Consider the following 18,509-nt stretch of genomic DNA (forward strand, 5'->3'; position numbering starts at 1 on the left):
TGTGTCCCTGGTTGTAAGTGGCCATCCCAGATGGCAACACTCCATCCTCTTGATCCTCAACGCGAAGCGTGAAGGATCACACTACTGGATCTTCTCCTGTTCTCTGACATGCCGGGTACCCTCAATCAAGGACAAGTTCTACCCTACTCTGTCCTACGGGTCAAAATAGTTACCTAAATTTCCCTAACACAACATATATTCTAAAAATTCCTAAGGGGGCATTTAACATTCAAACCCATATTCCAGTCTTCTTACACAAAAAGGGGAACCTCCAACTGTCTCTAACTAGACTACACTCATGCTGCTATTTAACAATCAAAGAACTTATCTTACAATACAAAATATATAACCAATAGCAGCATCACATTCCTACTTATCAAATGTCTATGTACAAGAAGTAACTTTCTTAAGGAAACAACAACCGCAGAATTTATTAGGGAGGAAGGGTTCAGAAAGAGTGTGGGGTTTGCTGGAGTCTGAGGAAAGGGGCTCTGAGTGTGTATACTGGAGGGCGGGAGGCTCTCCTTCTCCATTTCCGCTGTCTGATTGTCTGGATGACACTGCACAATATAGCTATCATCAGCAAGGCTTCTTCTGTGTATGACAGGGAGTACCATTTAATGAGATTCTCACACCATGTGGGAGTATCAGTGGCTGTGTCTATGTGTGGTGGAGTGTCCGGGCTAGGGGTGTTGTGTTGGGTAGTCGTGTGCTGGGCCTGTGTGGTGAGGGAGGTAGAAGTGAGGGAGGTAGACAAGACATCCGAAGAAAAAAATTCTGTCACAGTGCGAGCACTCTCGCAGCCTGTGTTTGATGGGCTGAGTGGGCGGACAATTTCTCCGTCCTCTGCAAACTCGTTTTCCAACCAAGTGATTCTGACATGTAAATAGCAGGTGTGGGGGGATAGCAACCGAAGGGTCGCAGGAAAGGGGCAAAAGTTGTGGCGAAGTGCATTCTTTAAACTACAGACATGAAAAAGAACAGCAAAAGAGTTTCGAAAACAAATCTCCGAATGGGGTACGTATGATCCATGGCAGGGCAAGAATGGGTGGAATCCCCTGGGTAGGGCAGTGATCAGTGCCGTTACTCCACCACCCGAGCTTGGCTGACCAAATGTATAGGGGGTCCTCAGGCAGGGCAGGGATAAGTGCCGTTACTCCACTGCCTGAGTGACCTTCCAAGAGCGGTAAGAATTTGGAAATATATGGGCTCCAACAAACTGGTTTCCTTAACTGCCATGTGGTGTCAGAAGTGTAGTTATTACTGTATCGCGAAATTATTCGTGAGGCTGATACACAAAATGTACAAGATAGAACGTACAACATTCAGGGGTTCATCAGAGTATAGGACACCGTAAATCTCAATCGGTTCCTGACTCTCATCATCTGGACATCTCAAGGTTCCATTCCGAAAAAGGTCTCAAAGGGGTTACCATGGTGGGAGTCAGACTCGGAGTGATCACCATCTCCCGGGTGCGAAACCCATGCCTGGAGTTTCTGCGCTAATGCGGCGTGTGTCGATGTGGGGTCCATTTCATCATTCCATGTCAGAGGACAGGAATTATCGCGGTGCCAGTGTTTCCTGTTCCGTAGGGTGGTCAGGGCAAGGGGGGTTCCGCTATCGTCAGGTGGTGGGTCAGGTTCCGGTGAGGGCAAATAAATTGTCTCGAAAGGGCTGAACATATCATGGTTGGTGTCCCTGGGGCTGTAGTGACTGGGGCCTGGTCTGTGTGTCCACTGTTCGGGTCTCTCAGGGGCGTCAGTTGTGCTGTCGCTAGCAGCCGAATCAAGCATTAGGGTGAAAAGTGATCCTGGGGGCGGGGTCAAGGTCATGTCTGTGGACGTGCTGTCGCTGCTGGGGGAGGGCGGGATTGGGTTGTCAGTGGGCGGGTCGCCATTGTCCGCCATTGCCAATAAGAGGTGGTGCGAGTGGCTACACAGCATTCCATAAACCTTAAGATGATTTACATGGAACCGTCCTGACTTTCCATTCGGATATGTGATTTTATAAACGGAGGGGCTTACTTTGTCCGAGATTGAATAGGGTCCTGCAAATTTAGGAGAGAGCAATGAGCTGGGGTTGTATAAGGAAATCATTACTTGCTGTCCGACTGTATACTCTGTCGGGTGTACTGTCTTATCAAAGCAGGCCTTACTCTGCTTTCGTTTAGCGCCTAGTCGAACAGCTGCAGTGAGCTGTACTGCTTTAATGTTGTCTAACATGTGCTGGACTGCTTTCTCATGGGTCAGGGCAGTGACTGCGGGGCTGGCCAAATCAAGTCCAAATAGATATTCGGTACCCTTCATGGGTCGTCCGGTCATGAGGGTATGGGGGGTGTAACCTGTCGAACTCAACACCGTGTTTCTAATAAACATCAGTGCGAATGGGAGCACTGTGTCCCATGTCGTGTTGTGCTGCTGCACCATTTTTCTAAGTGTGGCCTTTAGTGTCCGATTCATGCGTTCCACAATGCCTATCACCTGCAGTCCAGCACAATGTGGAACTTTTGCTTTATCCCAAAAATTGTCATGACATTTTACATGACCCCGCTGAGGGTAGAGGTTTTACATCAGCGGAAATAAATTCTCTAGATTCCCACAGGGGTAGGAATTCTGTCAGGTTGTTGCAGATGTACAAACTGTCTGAATATGTGTCTGCTGGGGTCGGGAACGAATCGGGGTGCTGGACAATGTAAGTGATGGCTGCTAACTCGGCTGCCTGCGAACCTAAGTGTCCAGGCAACTTTAAAGCGATCTCTTCTAAAGCACGTCCCTGCGCGTCCTCTACATAAATTCCACATCCTGTGATTCTTTTCCCATCAAGGACTGTGGAGGATCCATCTACATAAATTCTCAAAGCTTTGTCTGTGGGCTGGGCCGTCTGCCTGTCTTTTTCGGTACCGACTTGGGAACAAAGGGGCCTATGCTGTGCTTGAGGGCTATGATCTTGCACTCATGTGGGGTTCCTGAATAGTGTAAATTGCTGGCCAGAAATGTGCGCGTTTTCTGTCCATTTTACGGTAATGTCGCATCCCTGTAGGAGTAGGGTCCATCACGCTGCTTGAATTTGGATTACTGTGCCGTCTTTTAGTCTGCTGTCCAATAAAAGCTGTGTCGGGGTGAGCTCGGTCAGAATGGCTATGGGGTTGAGTCCGGTTATGTACAAGAAATACTGTACCGCCCAGAAAACTGCTAGCAGGTGCCTTTCGCAGGCTGAAAATCCCTGCTCTACTGGATCTAAAACTCGTGAGGCGCAGGCTACAGGTCCTAAATGATCGTGCCTTTCCTGCAGGAGTACGGCCGAAAGGGTTCGGTCGGTGGTTGCTACCTCTATCGTGTACGGGGAGTGTGGATCTGGGGCTTGCAAAGCCGGGGCTGTGCTCAGGGCGCGTTTCAATGCATCCACGGCATCCATGTGCTGTGGAAGCCATTTCCATGGGGCCGGTTTCTTTGGGAGCTTGGAAAGTGGGGCTGCTTTTGTGGTGAAACCGTCTATGTGGTTTCTACAATAACCGACCAGTCCTAAAAATGACCGGAGTGCGGTAACATTTTGGGGCAAGGGCAATTTTACAATCGAATCTATGCATTGTATTTTCTATTTCACACTTACCATGCGTGATGACCGTATCTAAATATGTGACTTTTCCCTGGAGGATTTGGGCTTTCTTGGGGTTAATTTTGCATCCAATTGTTGTGAGTAGTCCTAATAATTCCAAAAGAAGCAAAATGTGCTCTTCCTTGGTGTCAGTCTGTAGGAGCAAGTCGTCCACATACTGAACAAGGCATACAGGGCAGGAAAATTTAGATAAGCCGTTCGCCAATTGTCTGTGAAAAATGGAGGGGGAGTTGTGGAAGCCTTGTGGAAGGCACATCCACGTGTACTGCTGTCCCTGGAAAGTGAACGCAAATTTATACTGGCATGCTCTGTCCAGGGGTGTGGACCAAAAGCCATTGCTAATGTCCAGTACCGTGAAAAGTTTCGACTGGATTCCCTGTTTTAACATGGTCTCGGGACTCGTGGCAATGGTGGGGGCTGCTAGTGGAGTCACTTTGTTCAATTCCCTATAATCGATGGTCAGTCGCCATGAACCATCTGGTTTCCTTACTGGCCAAATCGGAGCATTGTTCGTCGACGCTACGGGTTGAATCACTCCTTGGTTTAATAAACTTTGGCTATCTCTCTCTCGGCTTGCTGGGGGAAGCCGTACTGTTTCTGGGGCTTAGGATCGGGACCTGTAATGTTAACCACTCCTGGAATTTTGCCGCAGTCGTGCTTGTGCGGGGCAAACGATGCTTTATGTCTTTTCAAGACTTCTCTAACCACTTTTTCTGTGGTAATGGTGTGTGGATCAAACCAGTACTCTCCTACTGAGCTAATTCTGTGTGCATAGTCTCCTACTGTGAGCGTGGCAGGTGCTTGTGCTGCTCTAGCCATTTTCCATACACATCTATTAACTGGGTCGAACGAAAGGTTGTGTGCACTCATGAAATCTATGCCCAGGATGTGTTCTGCTGCATGGGGTAAATCTACCTAAATGACCGAGTGTTTTGTTTTAATGTTGCCAATCTGTACATCCACAGGGGCTGTGATGTGTCCCTGCTGGAGGTGACCTGTAAAGCCACTAAGGGTAATGGTATCCATAGTGGGCCATATATCTCTCTGGTACATGGCGGTGGAGTTTAACGTGGTTCGGGACTCACCTGTGTCCCAAAGGAACTCTACGGGGTGTCCCTGGACTGTGCCTGCAACTACCGGTCTTCCGGACTTATCCCAAAGGGTATCGCAGACCCAAGTTGGGGAGCCCGAACACCGTCAATCGGTGCCATTTATGGCCAAATTATCTGCTCGAGCACTAACACTGTGGATGGGTGTGGCATTGTTTCTGGGGGGGGGGGGGCATTTGTGTTGCTGATTCCGTTGCTGCTTCGGGGGGGGCTTGACATTCTCGTGCGTAATGTCCTTTCTCTCCGCAGTTATAACATTCCTGTGTTTTAGGGTGCTGTGCGTTACTTCTGCCTTCATTTACCCATGCGGGGTCTTGGTGTGCATTTACCCATGCGGGGTCTTGATGTGCCCTTACTGGATTCATTGTGGCGTGTACTCTCTCCTGCTCTGTCTTTCTGTGTAGGGACTGATCCCAAGCTCTCGATAAGCGCTTCAGAACCCACACTTCATTGTGTGCCGGATCGGAGGCTTCACAACTGGCACATGCCTTCTGCCCTGCCTCTGTGGCATGGGATACTAGAGTACGGGTCCATTTGGCCGTATCGTCTGCTGATAAAAGGGTGCAGGCTAACTCACCAAATACCGCGGTAAAATGGATCCAGAGGCGTTCAGCAAACGCTGTTGGCTGCTCTCCCTTTTTCTGTCTACACCAGTTGAGTCCTTCTACCGGATCTCCTCTATTGTAGCCAATGGCGTCGAAAATGGCTGTTTTCATCTCTTGGAGGCTACCTCCTCCTACATTTTGTGGATCGGGAAGGGCTGAACTAACTGACGGGTCAAGGCACATAACTATGAGCTTTACCTCTTCCTGCTCGTCTAAACCATACATGAGGGTCTGTTGCTTAACTAGTTCGAAAAAGTGGTGTGGGTCTGATGTGGGGTGGAAAGTCTCAATCTTATCACGGGCATCTCTTAACGGGTGATGGTTAGTGGGGTTGTATATACAAAATCGAGTTGGTCTTCCGTGGTGACCCTGAGCTGCGTAGTGATGGGGTTCATTGGGTTGGGTGCTGCCTGTGCAGTCGGTGCTTTTCTTTTCGGGGCCTGGGGGTCTCTATTCTGGTGTTCTGTATCATTCACGTATCGTTGGGCCATTTCACTGAGTTCCTGCCAATCGGGGCCATCTTCCTGATCTAACTGCGGGCCAAAGGTATCTCTGAACCCATTCTGGACGGATAGCAGTGATTGCAATCTTGCAATTTGCTGCCTGCACTTGGTATGATCCACCGAACTCTGCCTCTGTTTCATGGTGGAACTGTGGAGTGCTCGGAGGGCTGCCTTCAAATCATCGCATTGTTTTCTCAATTGTTCTATCTGGTTTTCTGTTTCTTCTCTTACCATTACAGCATGTTGCGTGTCCTGGTAGGCCTTATCATACTGAATCTGGAAGCTGCTGAGGTGGGCGAGACAAGATTGGTGTGCCCTCTTGACATCATTCATCTCCTTGTCCTGCGCCGCTAGCTGCTCCCGCAGCTGCATATTTAATCTTTCGCTTTCATTAATGTCTCCCTCTCTACTGCTCTCCTTCTCCTCAAGCTGCCTACGGAGCATCCTCACGACCTCCTCTGTGCCTCGCAATTGTGCCAAGCAGGACATGATTGCCATCAGCTTACGAACCTCATTCAAACTTTTCTTGTGGATCTCGGTCAGGCTGTCCCACCAAGTCTGTCCTATGCTACCAGGACCTGTTTCCTCATTTGCGCAAAATTCTGACCATCCTTTCCCCTTTAGGTATCTCCTAATCTCTTCTTTCCATACGGGACAATGTTCTGATCTATTGGCCGCTGCGACCTCGGGCTCTTGGGGATGCAGAAGGCATTCCATTGCCTTCATGGCCATCCCTACAATTATTTCTGTCTCGACCGGAAATTTGGAACAAGGGGGGAATAAAGCGGTGTTGCAAACACGGGTACAGCTCAAGCTATTTTCCGGTTTACGCAACTCCCGAAAGTTTCACGCAACAAAATCTATCGAGGTTACCTTGTATCCCTTTGTTAGCACGCATGCAAATTACACACTTCCGAATCTTGGAGGTTTGATCGATACTGGTTTCGCTTGTGGTTTCTTTTATTTTGCCAATTTCTAATGTTCGATTTCTAACCAATAAATGGGCGGGTGCCTGGATGACTGGGCGTGTCCCAAGCGGTCATTGACCCTGTTGTTTACGCTTCCCTAGTACAGGGAGTGGCGCCGAAATGTCTGGGACTGTACCGGTCGCTCAAGTACCAGTCCTTTGTCCTGGTGGAGATGGGCCATCAAAATGCTAATTGGTCAGAGTTTCGATACCGTCTGGATTCCTCACTTGCAAATATACATTTCAGGCTCTGAGTCTGCCTGAATCTTGCTTTGTCCATTTTACCCACTATGCTTTGCGAGTTTCTCTGTCCCTGGTTGTAAGTGGCCATCCTAGATGGCTAAGTAGAGTGCTCTTTCAGCGAACCAGAGCAAACACGATGGACCAAACGGCCGCCTTCTGCACTGTAACGGTTCTATGATTTACCAGATATAAAAAAATTATTGAAAATAGGAAATGGAGGCTGTTTAGCTGATGGTCAAGCATCATTCAATTGGGTAATTGATCTTTTTGTTTTTCAGTTGGTGTAGGGCAGCAGTACATCACACGTGATGTGGGCCGCGTTGGCTGGGCCAGTATTTTTATTGTCCATCCCTAATTGCGCTTGAGAAGGTGGTGGTGAGCCACCTTCTGGAACCGCTTTCGTCAGGAGAGCTGTGAGGGAAGGAGTTCCAGAGTTTTAACCCAGTGACAGTAAGGAACAACGATATAGTTTCAAGTCAGGATGGTGTGTGGCTTGGAAGGGAACCTGCAGGGGCGTTCCCATGCTTCTGTTGTGTTGGTTTACTCATGGCTGGATTGTTGGGCCAAATCATGTGCTAAAACCTCCAGAAAGGGCAGCACGGTAGCCTTGTGGATAGCACAATTGCTTCACAGCTCCAGGGTCCCAGGTTCGATTCCAGCTTGGGACACTGTCTGTGCGGAGTCTGCACATCCTCCCAGTGTGTGCGTGGGTTTCCGCCGGGTGCTCCGGTTTCCTCCCACAGTCCAAAGGTGTGCAGGTTAGGTGGATTGGCCATGATAAATTGCCCTTAGTGTCCAAAATTGCCCTTAGTGTTGGGTGGGGTTACTGGGTTATAGGGATAGGGTGGCGGTGTTGACCTTGGGTAGGGTGCTCTTTCCAAGAGCCAGTGCAGACTCGATGGGCCGAATGGCCTCCTTCTGCACTGTAAATTCTATAAGATGGCACTTGAATCATATAGTGATTCCTCCTGAGAGTCAAATGCAAGTTTCTGGCTTTACAGGAACATAGGAACTGGACATGTCCCAAAATACATGCTTGTTAGGTGAATTGGACATTCTGAATTCTCCCTCAGTGTACCCGAACAGGCGCTGGAGTGTGGCGACTAGGGGATGTTCACAGTATGTTCATTGCAGTGTTAATGTGAACCTACTTGTGACAATAATTTTTTTTTTTTTTAAATTTAGAGTACCCAATTCATTTTTTCCAATTAAGGCGCAATTTAGCGTGGCGAATCCACCTAACCTGCTCATCTTTGGGCTGGGGGAGGGGGCACATCCCACGCAAACACGGGGAGAATGTGCAAACTCCACATGGACAGTGATCCAGAGCCGGGATCGAACCTGGGACCTCAGCGCCGTGAGGCAGAAGGGCTAACCCAGTGCGCCACTGTGCTGCCTACTACTTGTGACAATAATAAAGATTATTATTATAATAGGCCATTTGGCCCTTTCAGCTACGAAAACAAAGCTAGTGGATGCTGGCAATCTGCAACAAAATAAACTGAAAATCCCACAAAATAACTCAGCAGATCAGGCAGCATCTATTGAGTCAGGAAAAAAAACATAAGTTAAGATTTCAGATCTGTGAGTTTTCATCAGAATGGGTCACAGCTCCCAGAGTTGTTCCAGGAGATCTTCGTCCGTCTGCAGCTCAACACAACCTTCCAAAATTTATTGGAGTCGAAAAGTCAGCTTTGTTTCACTCACCGCTGATGTGGTCAGACCAGCTAAGTTTGTCCAGCACTTTTCTGTTTTTATTTAAATCTTCCCACCTTGCTTCTGTAAGATTATGAGCTTTCTAACCAGTACACTAACTTTATTATTGGAAAAAAACTTCAAACTTTATGAGGAATGTGTCTCGGCAGTATAGCAGAGTTCGAAACTTAGAAATGGAACACAGACCAGAAAAGATGCCAAGGTAGTGGGAAAATTGTCAAGTTTTAAAGACCAAGATAAACACAAGAATTAATTATATTTTTTAATTAATTAATGGGATGTGGACATCGCTGGAGAGGACAGCTTTTATTGCCTATCCCTAATTGCGCTTAAGAATGTGATCGTGAGCTGCCTTCTTGAACTGCTGCAGTCCATCAATGCAGGAGGGTTCGTTCTTCAAGATAAGAGACCACAGGATAGAAGAGCACGGTAGCGTTGTGGATAGCACAATTGCTTCACAGCTCCAGGGTCCCAGGTTCGATTCCGGCTTGGGTCACTGTCTGTGCGGAGTCTGCACATCCTCCCCGTGCGTGCGAGGGTTTCCTCCGGGTGCTCCGGTTTCCTCCCACAGTCCAAAGATGTGCAGGTTAGGTGGATTGACCATAATAAATTGCCCTTAGTGTCCAAATATGCCCTTAGTGTTGGGTGGGGTTACTGGGTTATGGGGATAGGGTGGAGGTGTTGGCCTTGGGTAGGGTGCTCTTTCCAAGACCGGTGCAGACTCAATGGGCCGAATGGCCTCCTTCTGCACTGTAAATTCTATGATAATCTATGAAGAGGCCGAAGATACAGCAAAACATGAAGGGAATTGTGTACGGTTAGCCAGTCACATGGTCAGGCAAAGCATGCTCAAGCCTCGGGCGGAAGAGGATTGTAGAATGGGTGGGGGTCCAGGATAAAAGGGTTCCTCCTAATCTGATTCACCCCAAGGAGAAATCAGACCACAAGAGGACAAGCCAAGAACTCAAATGAGAGACGAGGGAAAGGGAAAAGCCGAGGAGAGGTGTCTGAAGATTTTTATATCTGCAAGAGGAGAAGTAACTGTGTACACCCTATCCAGTCATAATACAGGAAGCACATAGCATGTGGTAGACAATAAAGCGCTGCTTAGTTTGCTGCTATAGTTTACCTGAAAAAGTAATAAACTTCTTCGAACACTTCATCTCGTTGTCTCATGACTGAACCTTTCACCAGTTCGTTCCCATAACAATTAAGGGCTTCAGAAATTCCAAACATCAACAGTTGTGTGACCTTTAACTTCACCCAAAGTCAGTTTTGAAATTTTCACTTCATCTATAACCTTTTGGGGTGACGGTCAGGGTGGGGGGGGGGGGTGAAGTGGAGATGCGGAACGTTCCAGATTTCCACAACCTTTTGTGTGTGGAAAGATGGATTCAGAGAATGGCCGAGCTCCTTTCGTCCCTCCTTGTTTAGGGCTCCCACACTGATGAAAATCTACCCTGTTAATTCCTTTATACACAGCCAGTCAGAATCAGTAATTACGTACCGCACATATTTCATCTGCTCCACCACAGAAATTGCTATCTGGCAGTTCCTCACAGCCACTTTTGTTGGATTCCTTCACCAACCCCGATAATGTGGTGGGTGTGGATGCTTCTTCTTCTTCTTCTTCTTCTTCTTCAGCGCAGGAGCTCTCCAGTTTCTGAGACTGGTCTGGCGCTACTGCAATTTCCTGAAGCACAGACTGCCCGCCATTTTTATCCAGCTTCTTGACAGGAGTAGAAGGGCTGCTGAAGTAATTGACGGCCGAAATCCGGACGAGAGCACGGGAGCAACTCTCGCTATGGGTTTTGCCCACTTGCAACATGTCCGGCTCCGACACACTCATCCGCTGGTCCAAAAGATGCCGTTTCTTTCCCTCTTTCCTCTTATTTGACATTTTGCCTTTCTTCAAATTCTGCAGGAATGGTTTGGTCTTGGCGCGGAAGGATTCCCATGTTGTAATTTCCTTCTGCGATTCCATCCTGTTGCACGGTTCTGTCAAGTCGTTGACTGCACGGCTGTCAGAAACGGGCAAGCGCCTCCAGCTTCTACTTAGACAGGATCTGCAAAGGACAAGAGGACAAATGGTCACTGGTGTCATCACCAAATCGTCAGCCGCACGCCAGTACCCCTGAGCACATTGTTTCATTTAACACGGGGCACCTTGTAATGTCGTTTGAGGCATAGCATCAGACAGATCATTATTTAACTGTCGACATAATTACACACAGATCACAAGGACACTCGTTTCTGTGTGGCGGAGTGGGTTTGAAAGAATCCTTTTCTCAAAAGATCCTGGTTCAAATCCGCACCAGACTGACAAACAGGAATCCTTCCCTTTTCGCTAAAGGAGTTTAGACACTGATTCCGCACGATTGGACAACATTTGCTGAGCAAGGACAACATTTGCTGAGCAATCCTAGATGTGGCAAGAATTGCATTAACAATCAATTTAAATTATCAGTCAGGCTCACAATATGCCTCGCACACCTCCTAGAAGCTACATATATTCATACGCAGGGACCTGCCCTCTGAAGCCAAAAGTAACATGTCCAGGGATTGAGATTTTTTTGAATTAAACAAAAAAGTGTGGGGACAATATTTCCGTGGCATATTCTTCATGGCAGCACCTTAACCAGGACCGACTTGCCAACTACTCAGCACCCTTTTCTCATGTACCATAAATTGTTGCTCCTTTTGAAAATTATAAGAAGTCTTACAACACCAGGTAAAGTCAGACAGGTTTGTTTCGAATCACTAGCTTTCAGAACATAGGTGAATGAAGAGGTGGGTTCCAGAAACATATATAGACAAAGTCAATGATGCAAGACAATACTTTGAATGCGAGTCTTTGCAGGTAATTAAATCTTTACAGGTCCAGACAGAGCAATTGGAGAGAGGGATAATCCCAGGTTAAAGAGGTGTGAATTGACTCAAGCCAGGACAGTTGGTAGGATTTTGCAAGCACAGGCCAAATGGTGGGGAGTGAATGTAATGCGACATGAATCCAAGGTCCCGGTTGAGGCCGTACTCATGTGTGCGGAACTTGGCTAGAAGTTTCTGTTCGGTGATTTTGCGTTGTCGCACGTCCTGAAGGCCGCCTTGTAAAACGCTTACCCGGAGATCAGAGGCGGAATGCCCTTGACTGCTGAAGTGTTCCCCGACTGGAAGGGAACATTCCTGCCTGGCAATTGTCGCGCGATGTCCGTTGATCCGTTGTCGCAGCGTATGCATGGTCTCGCCAATGTACAACGCTTCAGGACATCCTTTCCTGCAGCGTATGAGGTAGACAATGTTGGCCGAGTCGCACGAGTATGTACCACGACCTGGTGGGTGGTGTTCTCACATGTAATGGTGGTACCCATGTCGATGATCTAGCAAGTCTTGCAGAGATTGCCATGGCAGGGTTGTGTGGTGTCGTGGTCGCTGTTCTGAAGGTTGGGTAGTTTGCTGCAAACAACGGTCTGTTTGAGGTTGTGCAGTTGTTTGAAGGCAAGTAGTGGGGGGGGTGGGGATGACCTTGGCAGGATGTTCATCTTCATCGATGACGTGTTGAAGGCTGCGAAGAAGATGTTGTAGTTTCTCCCTATCCCCATAACCCAGTGCGCGCGACAACGCAGAATCCCTGAGCAGAAACTTATAGCCAAGTTCCGCACACATGAGTACGGCCTCAACCAGGACCTTGGATTCATGTTGCATTACATTCACCGGCCCCCCCACCCCCATCCCACCCACCATCTGGCCTGGGCTTGCGAAATCCTATCAACTGTCCTGGCTTGAGACAATTCACACCTCAACCTGTAAAAACTTAATTACCTGCAAAGACTCGCATTCAAAGTATTGTCTTGTATCATTGATGTTGTATATATATATATATATATATATATGTATGTTTCTTGAACCCACCTCTTCATTCACCCGAGGAAGGAGCTGTGCTCCGAAAGCTAGTGATTCGAAACAAACCTGCTGGACTTTAACCTGGTGTTGTAAGACTTCTTACTGTGCTCACCCCAGTTCAACGCCGGCATATCCACATCATGGCTTTTGAAAATTGACATTCTTGTGTCTGTCGTGATGAGTGCAAGATAAAAAACTTTGCCAGCATGTCTCTTTTTTCAGCAATAAACAATGATTACTTTGACTCAGTGCCATATTTAGAGGATGAAACTACAAGAGCAGATTATATAAACTTTGTTTTTAAGTATAGTATATTGGGAGTTATCTGATAGATGTGTTTAGAATATGTTAAAAGGGTTCAGTAGGACAGATGAGGAAACTAGTTCCACAGGTAGGCGAAATCAAGAACAAGTGGATGTAATCTTAAAGTCAGAGTTAGACCATTTGCGGGAAAAGTCAGGAAGCACAATTTTAAGGAAAGGATTGGGAAAATCAGAACTCCATGTTTTTCTTGACGAGCCAGCAATAGCTCAGCACGTTCTCCCCGTATCTGCGTGGGTTTCCTCTGAGTGCTCTGGCTTCCTCCCACAGTACAAAGATGTGCAGGTTAGGTGGATTGGCCATGCTAAATTGCCCTTCGTGTCCAAAAACAAAAAAAGGTTAGGTGGGGTTACTGGGTTACGGGGATAGGGTGAAGGTGTGGGCTTAAGTAGGGTGCTCTTTCCAAGGGCCGGTGCAGACTCGATGGGCCGAATAGCCTCCTTCTGCACTGTAAATTCTATGATTCTATATTACATCATTCCCTTTATATTTACAAGTGTGTTGTGGTAAAAGATTGAATTCACTGAAGTCTGCAAGTTGCAGTAACGGAGGCCGGAACTTTCCAGCTATTCACTTCGGCGGGATCGGCACATCCCCACCACAGGCTTCCCGGTGAATAGGGTGCATTCAACGGGAAACCCTGTTGACAACGACAGGACCAGAAGATCCCGCCTCAGAACGATGGTAGGCTACCTCCTGCCACGGTAAAACACACGGCAGGTTACTCGTTAATCCCACCCAAAGACTTTTTATTCAGCATGATAGGAAGACACAGCCTGGTGCTTCGTAACATTTGGTTATCATATTTCACTAAAAGGAGTAAAATTAAACTGGTTGCCGATGTTCACTTTATCTCACCGAGAAGATGGTTCAAGCATGTGATCAAATGCTCGCAGTCTGTGTTACTTATCACATTTTTGCTTACCCATCCTGTGACGATCATTAAGTTTGTGACTGTTAGTTTCCCACACCATCATGCCAATGTGTTGGCTATATTTTCCAAGAGCTCTAATAACTAGTCATGTCTACTTTTAAAGCTCTTATGCTCATAACTACATTTGCCTACTTCAAAGCTATGAATGTTCATCGGAGTATCAATTTTAATGTTGAATTATTTCATATACCACTCTTCAAGTAAAGCTCACGACATTGACATCACGTGGTCTCTTGTAGAGAGAGAGAGAGAGAGAGAGAGAGACATCTGCATTCCTATCTTGTCTTCACCACACGTCAGAAGCTTTCAAAACAGATACTTAGGCAGGTGCATCAAGGGGTATTGATCTCTTTATTCTTTCATGGGATGTGTGTGCTTCAGAAACTCAATGCATTTGAACACAGAAAGGGAGTGCGGTGTATTTGAGTCAGAGGAAACAGTCAGGAGCCCAGAAAAGGAGCCAGATAACAATGAGGATGTGGGTAAAAATGATGACAGATTATAACAGATATATGGGGAGGCGGTGACTTGGTGATATTGTCACTGCGAGGTAATCCAGAGACCCAGGCTATTGCTCTGGGGTCCCAAGTTTGAATCACACCATAGCAGATGGTAAAATTCAAATTGCTGGGGAGACTAGGGGCACGATCCAACAGCCACGCTGCGCTGGAAATGCAGCTCACCGCAGCCGCAGGAAACCCCGCTCCCAGGGTCTATCCAGCTAGCCAAGCCTTGCGGGATTCAACGCGATATTGCAAGACATTGTCATATAATTCCTGCTGATTGTGAGCAGGATCACTGTTTGGCGAGTCTGCATATTAGATCGAGGCAGTAAGCCTCACTCTAATGTGCAGATTCCCAAGGTACCTCCGGTTTTGGTAGTCATTCCCTTTGCCTCATAGACCTCGGGAGAGCGCCATTCAGCACTGGTCCCCACAAACAGGGACCAGACGGAACAGCACTTGTGGGGGGTCTCGCAGGGGATTGGCGGCACCCAGGTGCATGTCCTTTGGACAGGGTGGTGCCCTGGCACTGCTGGTGTCACCTGGGCACCCTGGCAGTGCCAGCCTAGCATTGCCAGTTGGCAGACGCAATGCCAGGTCGGGGGGAGGGGGGAAGGGGAAGGGGAAGGGGGTGGGAGGGAGGGGGTTTAGGGATCGTTTCGGGTGCCTCGGAGATCTCTTGCTACACTGCTCGCGGGATATCCCCACTGTACAAAACAGGGCTATATGCGGCCTGGACCGTACGTTCCCATTTCAGGCCCTTCTACAATGCAAATTGGTTGAGTAGCCACGTGTTTCTCAGCACTGCAAGCAACAGGAAACACATGCCTAAATGTGCTCGCTGGGGACTTTGTTCTCTTTTGGGAGAATCGCGCCCCAGAACTAAGGGTCAAAGGACAGAATTTAACGCAAAACAGTCGAAGTTCATTTGTGGCGGGTTTTGCAGGGAGCTTCTGCTGGCTTTGCCAGCGAGTTTCCACCGTTATCTAATGACATTTAGTCACTTTTTGGGGCCCTGATAGCAGGCCACCATTTTGAAAGGGTGCCCTGATCTCGAAGTGAGTTTGTGGGTTCCCCACCAATGAGCAATGTAACTTCTTGCCCATATGGGCAATACCCCACACCCCCACCCACCCCAAGTGAGGACACCCCACTGTGGGGTCACTGGGGGGGCCCTTCTTCTGGCCCTCCACACCCTCTTACAGACCCACACCCTCTCCACGGCCTCCAGCCATCACTCCCCTAACCTTCTTGAGGCCCCTACCTACCTGTTCTGCCCCCCCCCCCCACACACACACACACACACACACACACACCCTGCATACTCCTCCACCCTCCTTTCATGGGCATGGCCCCCTCAGGCCCTGGCCCATGGCAGTGCAATCCTGGCACCCTGGCATTGTCACCCTGGCAGTGCTCCTGGAAGCTTGGCAGTGCCACCTGGGCACCTTGGTAGTGCCAGTGTGGCAGTGCCAAGATGTCAGCTGGGCAGTGCCAAGGTGCCTGCATTGCAGGGGGAGGCCACCCTGCACTATCTCTGGCCACGCATGGGCCACCAATAGCCTGGGAGACCCCCCAGGGTGCCATTCTGTATGATCCCGTTTGTGTGGACCAATACTGAAAGACGCTCGGCTACGGCCTCGCTAGGGAGGCTAGTATATCCCGGAAGGCCAATAGATCCCGTGAAAACTTGGCCAAGTAGGTTTAAAACGCACTTAGGCGTGCGCCATTTGATCATAGCTCCTTTGGGCGGGATTCTGATTCCGATGCCTCGCAGGCCTTGGGTATATCCCGCGGCCGGGAAGCCCGTTGGAGGCCTCTTCCCAGGACGTACTGCGCTCAAGGGCAATGTGGCCGGTAGATGGCGCCCATAGTTTTTAAGATAAAGAGTCAGTCATTTAGAACAGAGATGAGGAGAAATTTCTTCACTCAGAATTATAAATCTTTGGAATTATCTGGTCCAGAGGGTTGTGGGCACCCAGTTATTGAGTGCAGGTATATTCGAGGCTAAGGTGGATAGATGTGTGGGCACTAAGGTAATCGAGGGATATGGGGATAGGATGAGAAAGAGATATTGCAAAGATTAGCCATGGTTTTATTGAATGGCAGAGAAGGGTTGAAGGGTCAGATGGTCTACCCTTACTTCTATTTATTCTATTTCATTTTTTTTTCTTACCAGCCGTTGTAGCTCGCCTTACTCAAAGTAACTCGACTAACAAACAAGATTATACTTGTACAGAACAAATCCGGGTTAGATTGGAAGTCTTCTCCATACAAAGTCAATCAGCATTAGATCTCAAGTTGCACAGTCTGAAAGATATTGGGAACAGAAACAGAAAATGCTGGAAAAACTCATTGCTGAAAGGTATTTTCTTGGACTAATTAAATAAGACATGATGGCCATGTCAAAACATGAAGCCATTAATGATAACTTTCTGAGTCAGGCCTTTAATTAGCTGAATAGAAACAGTACACAGAGGTAAGGCATTAAGCAATGTTGCTCATGTGGAGAGCATACGTGTGTGTGCGCGTGTGTACATGTGTATGCTTCAGAGACATTTATGGCTGCAGAAATCTCCCATGCAGTGAAAGCTTTTAACAGGCCCATTGATTTTTGTCATGTTCTGTAGACTGGCCGATTATGAATGATTCACGACAGAACATCTAGTTTAAATAATTTATTACGAAACAACGGCATGGTAAAGATAACTGGAATAAATAAATAACAAACTACTAACACTATTACAGAGCTACTGCAAACTAAATCTATCCACCAACACGATTTACTCCCAACTCCCCAGACACAGAGTCACGTGGTAGGTTTACTCTGCCACCTGGTGGTCGGAGGTCGTGTATAATATTACATACAGAATTGCTTTATGCATATCATCATTTTTTGGGGGAAATCTGACTAATGATGAGTGGCTCTCCTGAACGACAGACTATTTTAATTTTGCAAGCTCCAAGGGCAAGATGAGGTCATCAGCCTCAATGACCATGACATCAAAAAGGACACAGGTGAAATGGAACACAGAGCCTTGTTTCAATCATAAGGAGAAGCCATTTTCCAAGTGCATGTTAACCGTTCGTGGCATCTTCCATATCAGGTTTTTGATTTCCCCACATGTACAGCCAGCACATAGGGTGGCTAGCTGGCATCATGAACTCAGTTACTCCTACTTAAGTTTAGTTTGGACAAAATTGGTCCATTCAAACCGATCTCAATTGACAGCTGCTTCAAAAGAGTGTGTTTGCCTCACTGGCCTGCTGATGAAGTGGGTGTACAACTCTGAATCCTGGTGACAGGGATTCCCACTCGACCGCTACAGTGTCCCAGTGATTTCTGATCTGTGCCAATTGTTTGTAGATTTCAGGCAACATCTCCAGTTTGTAATTATATGCAAGGTTTCCACTCTAATAATACAAATACACAAAATAGGAACAGAAGGGGCCATTTGGGCCTGCTCCACCATTCAATAAAGATCATGGCTGATCTGTTTCTGTTTGAGTTCCACATTCCCCATCTACCCAGATAACATAGAAACATAAAAAATAGGAGCAGGAGTAGGCCATTCCATTCGGCCCTTTGAGCCTGCTCCACCATTCAACATAATCATGGCTGATATTATATCTCAACGCCATACTCCAGTGCTCTTTCCATACCCCTCAACACCTTTAGAGGCTAGAAATATATATATTTTCTTCTTAAATATATTCAGTGATTTGGCCTCCAGTGGTAGAGAATTCCACAGGTTCACCACCCTCTGAGTGAAGACATTGCTCCTGATCTCAGTCTGAAATGGCCTACCTTGTGTCCTGAGACTGTTACCCCTTGTTCCAGACCGTCACAGCCAGAGGAAACACCATCCCTGCATCCAGTCTGTTAAGCCCGTTCAGAATTGTATACATTTTAATTAGATCCCCTCTCATTCTTCTAAACTCCAGTGAATACAGCCCCAGTCGACCCAATCTCTCCTCATTCAACAATCCTGCCATCCCACAAGTCAGTCTGGTGAACCTTCGCTACACTCCTTCTATGGCAAGCATATAATTTGTTTGGCAAGGAGCCAAGAACTGCGCACAATACCCCAGG

At 47.5% G+C, this 18,509-nt stretch overlaps 1 protein-coding gene across 1 annotated transcript in view; it reads right to left on the reverse strand.

Moving 5' to 3' along the window:
* LOC140386398 (multiple C2 and transmembrane domain-containing protein 2-like) overlaps positions 1-18,509 on the reverse strand; it is a 606,972-nt gene that overhangs the window by 549,347 nt on the left and 39,116 nt on the right. The window contains exon 2 of the mRNA XM_072468698.1: positions 10,266-10,824. Coding sequence (XP_072324799.1) covers positions 10,266-10,742 — 477 coding nt within the window. The 5' untranslated portion in view covers positions 10,743-10,824. The remainder of the gene's footprint in view (positions 1-10,265; positions 10,825-18,509) is intronic.

Source organism: Scyliorhinus torazame, chromosome 12 (genome assembly GCF_047496885.1).
Source record: "Scyliorhinus torazame isolate Kashiwa2021f chromosome 12, sScyTor2.1, whole genome shotgun sequence".
Classification (NCBI taxonomy): Eukaryota; Metazoa; Chordata; class Chondrichthyes; order Carcharhiniformes; family Scyliorhinidae; genus Scyliorhinus; species Scyliorhinus torazame.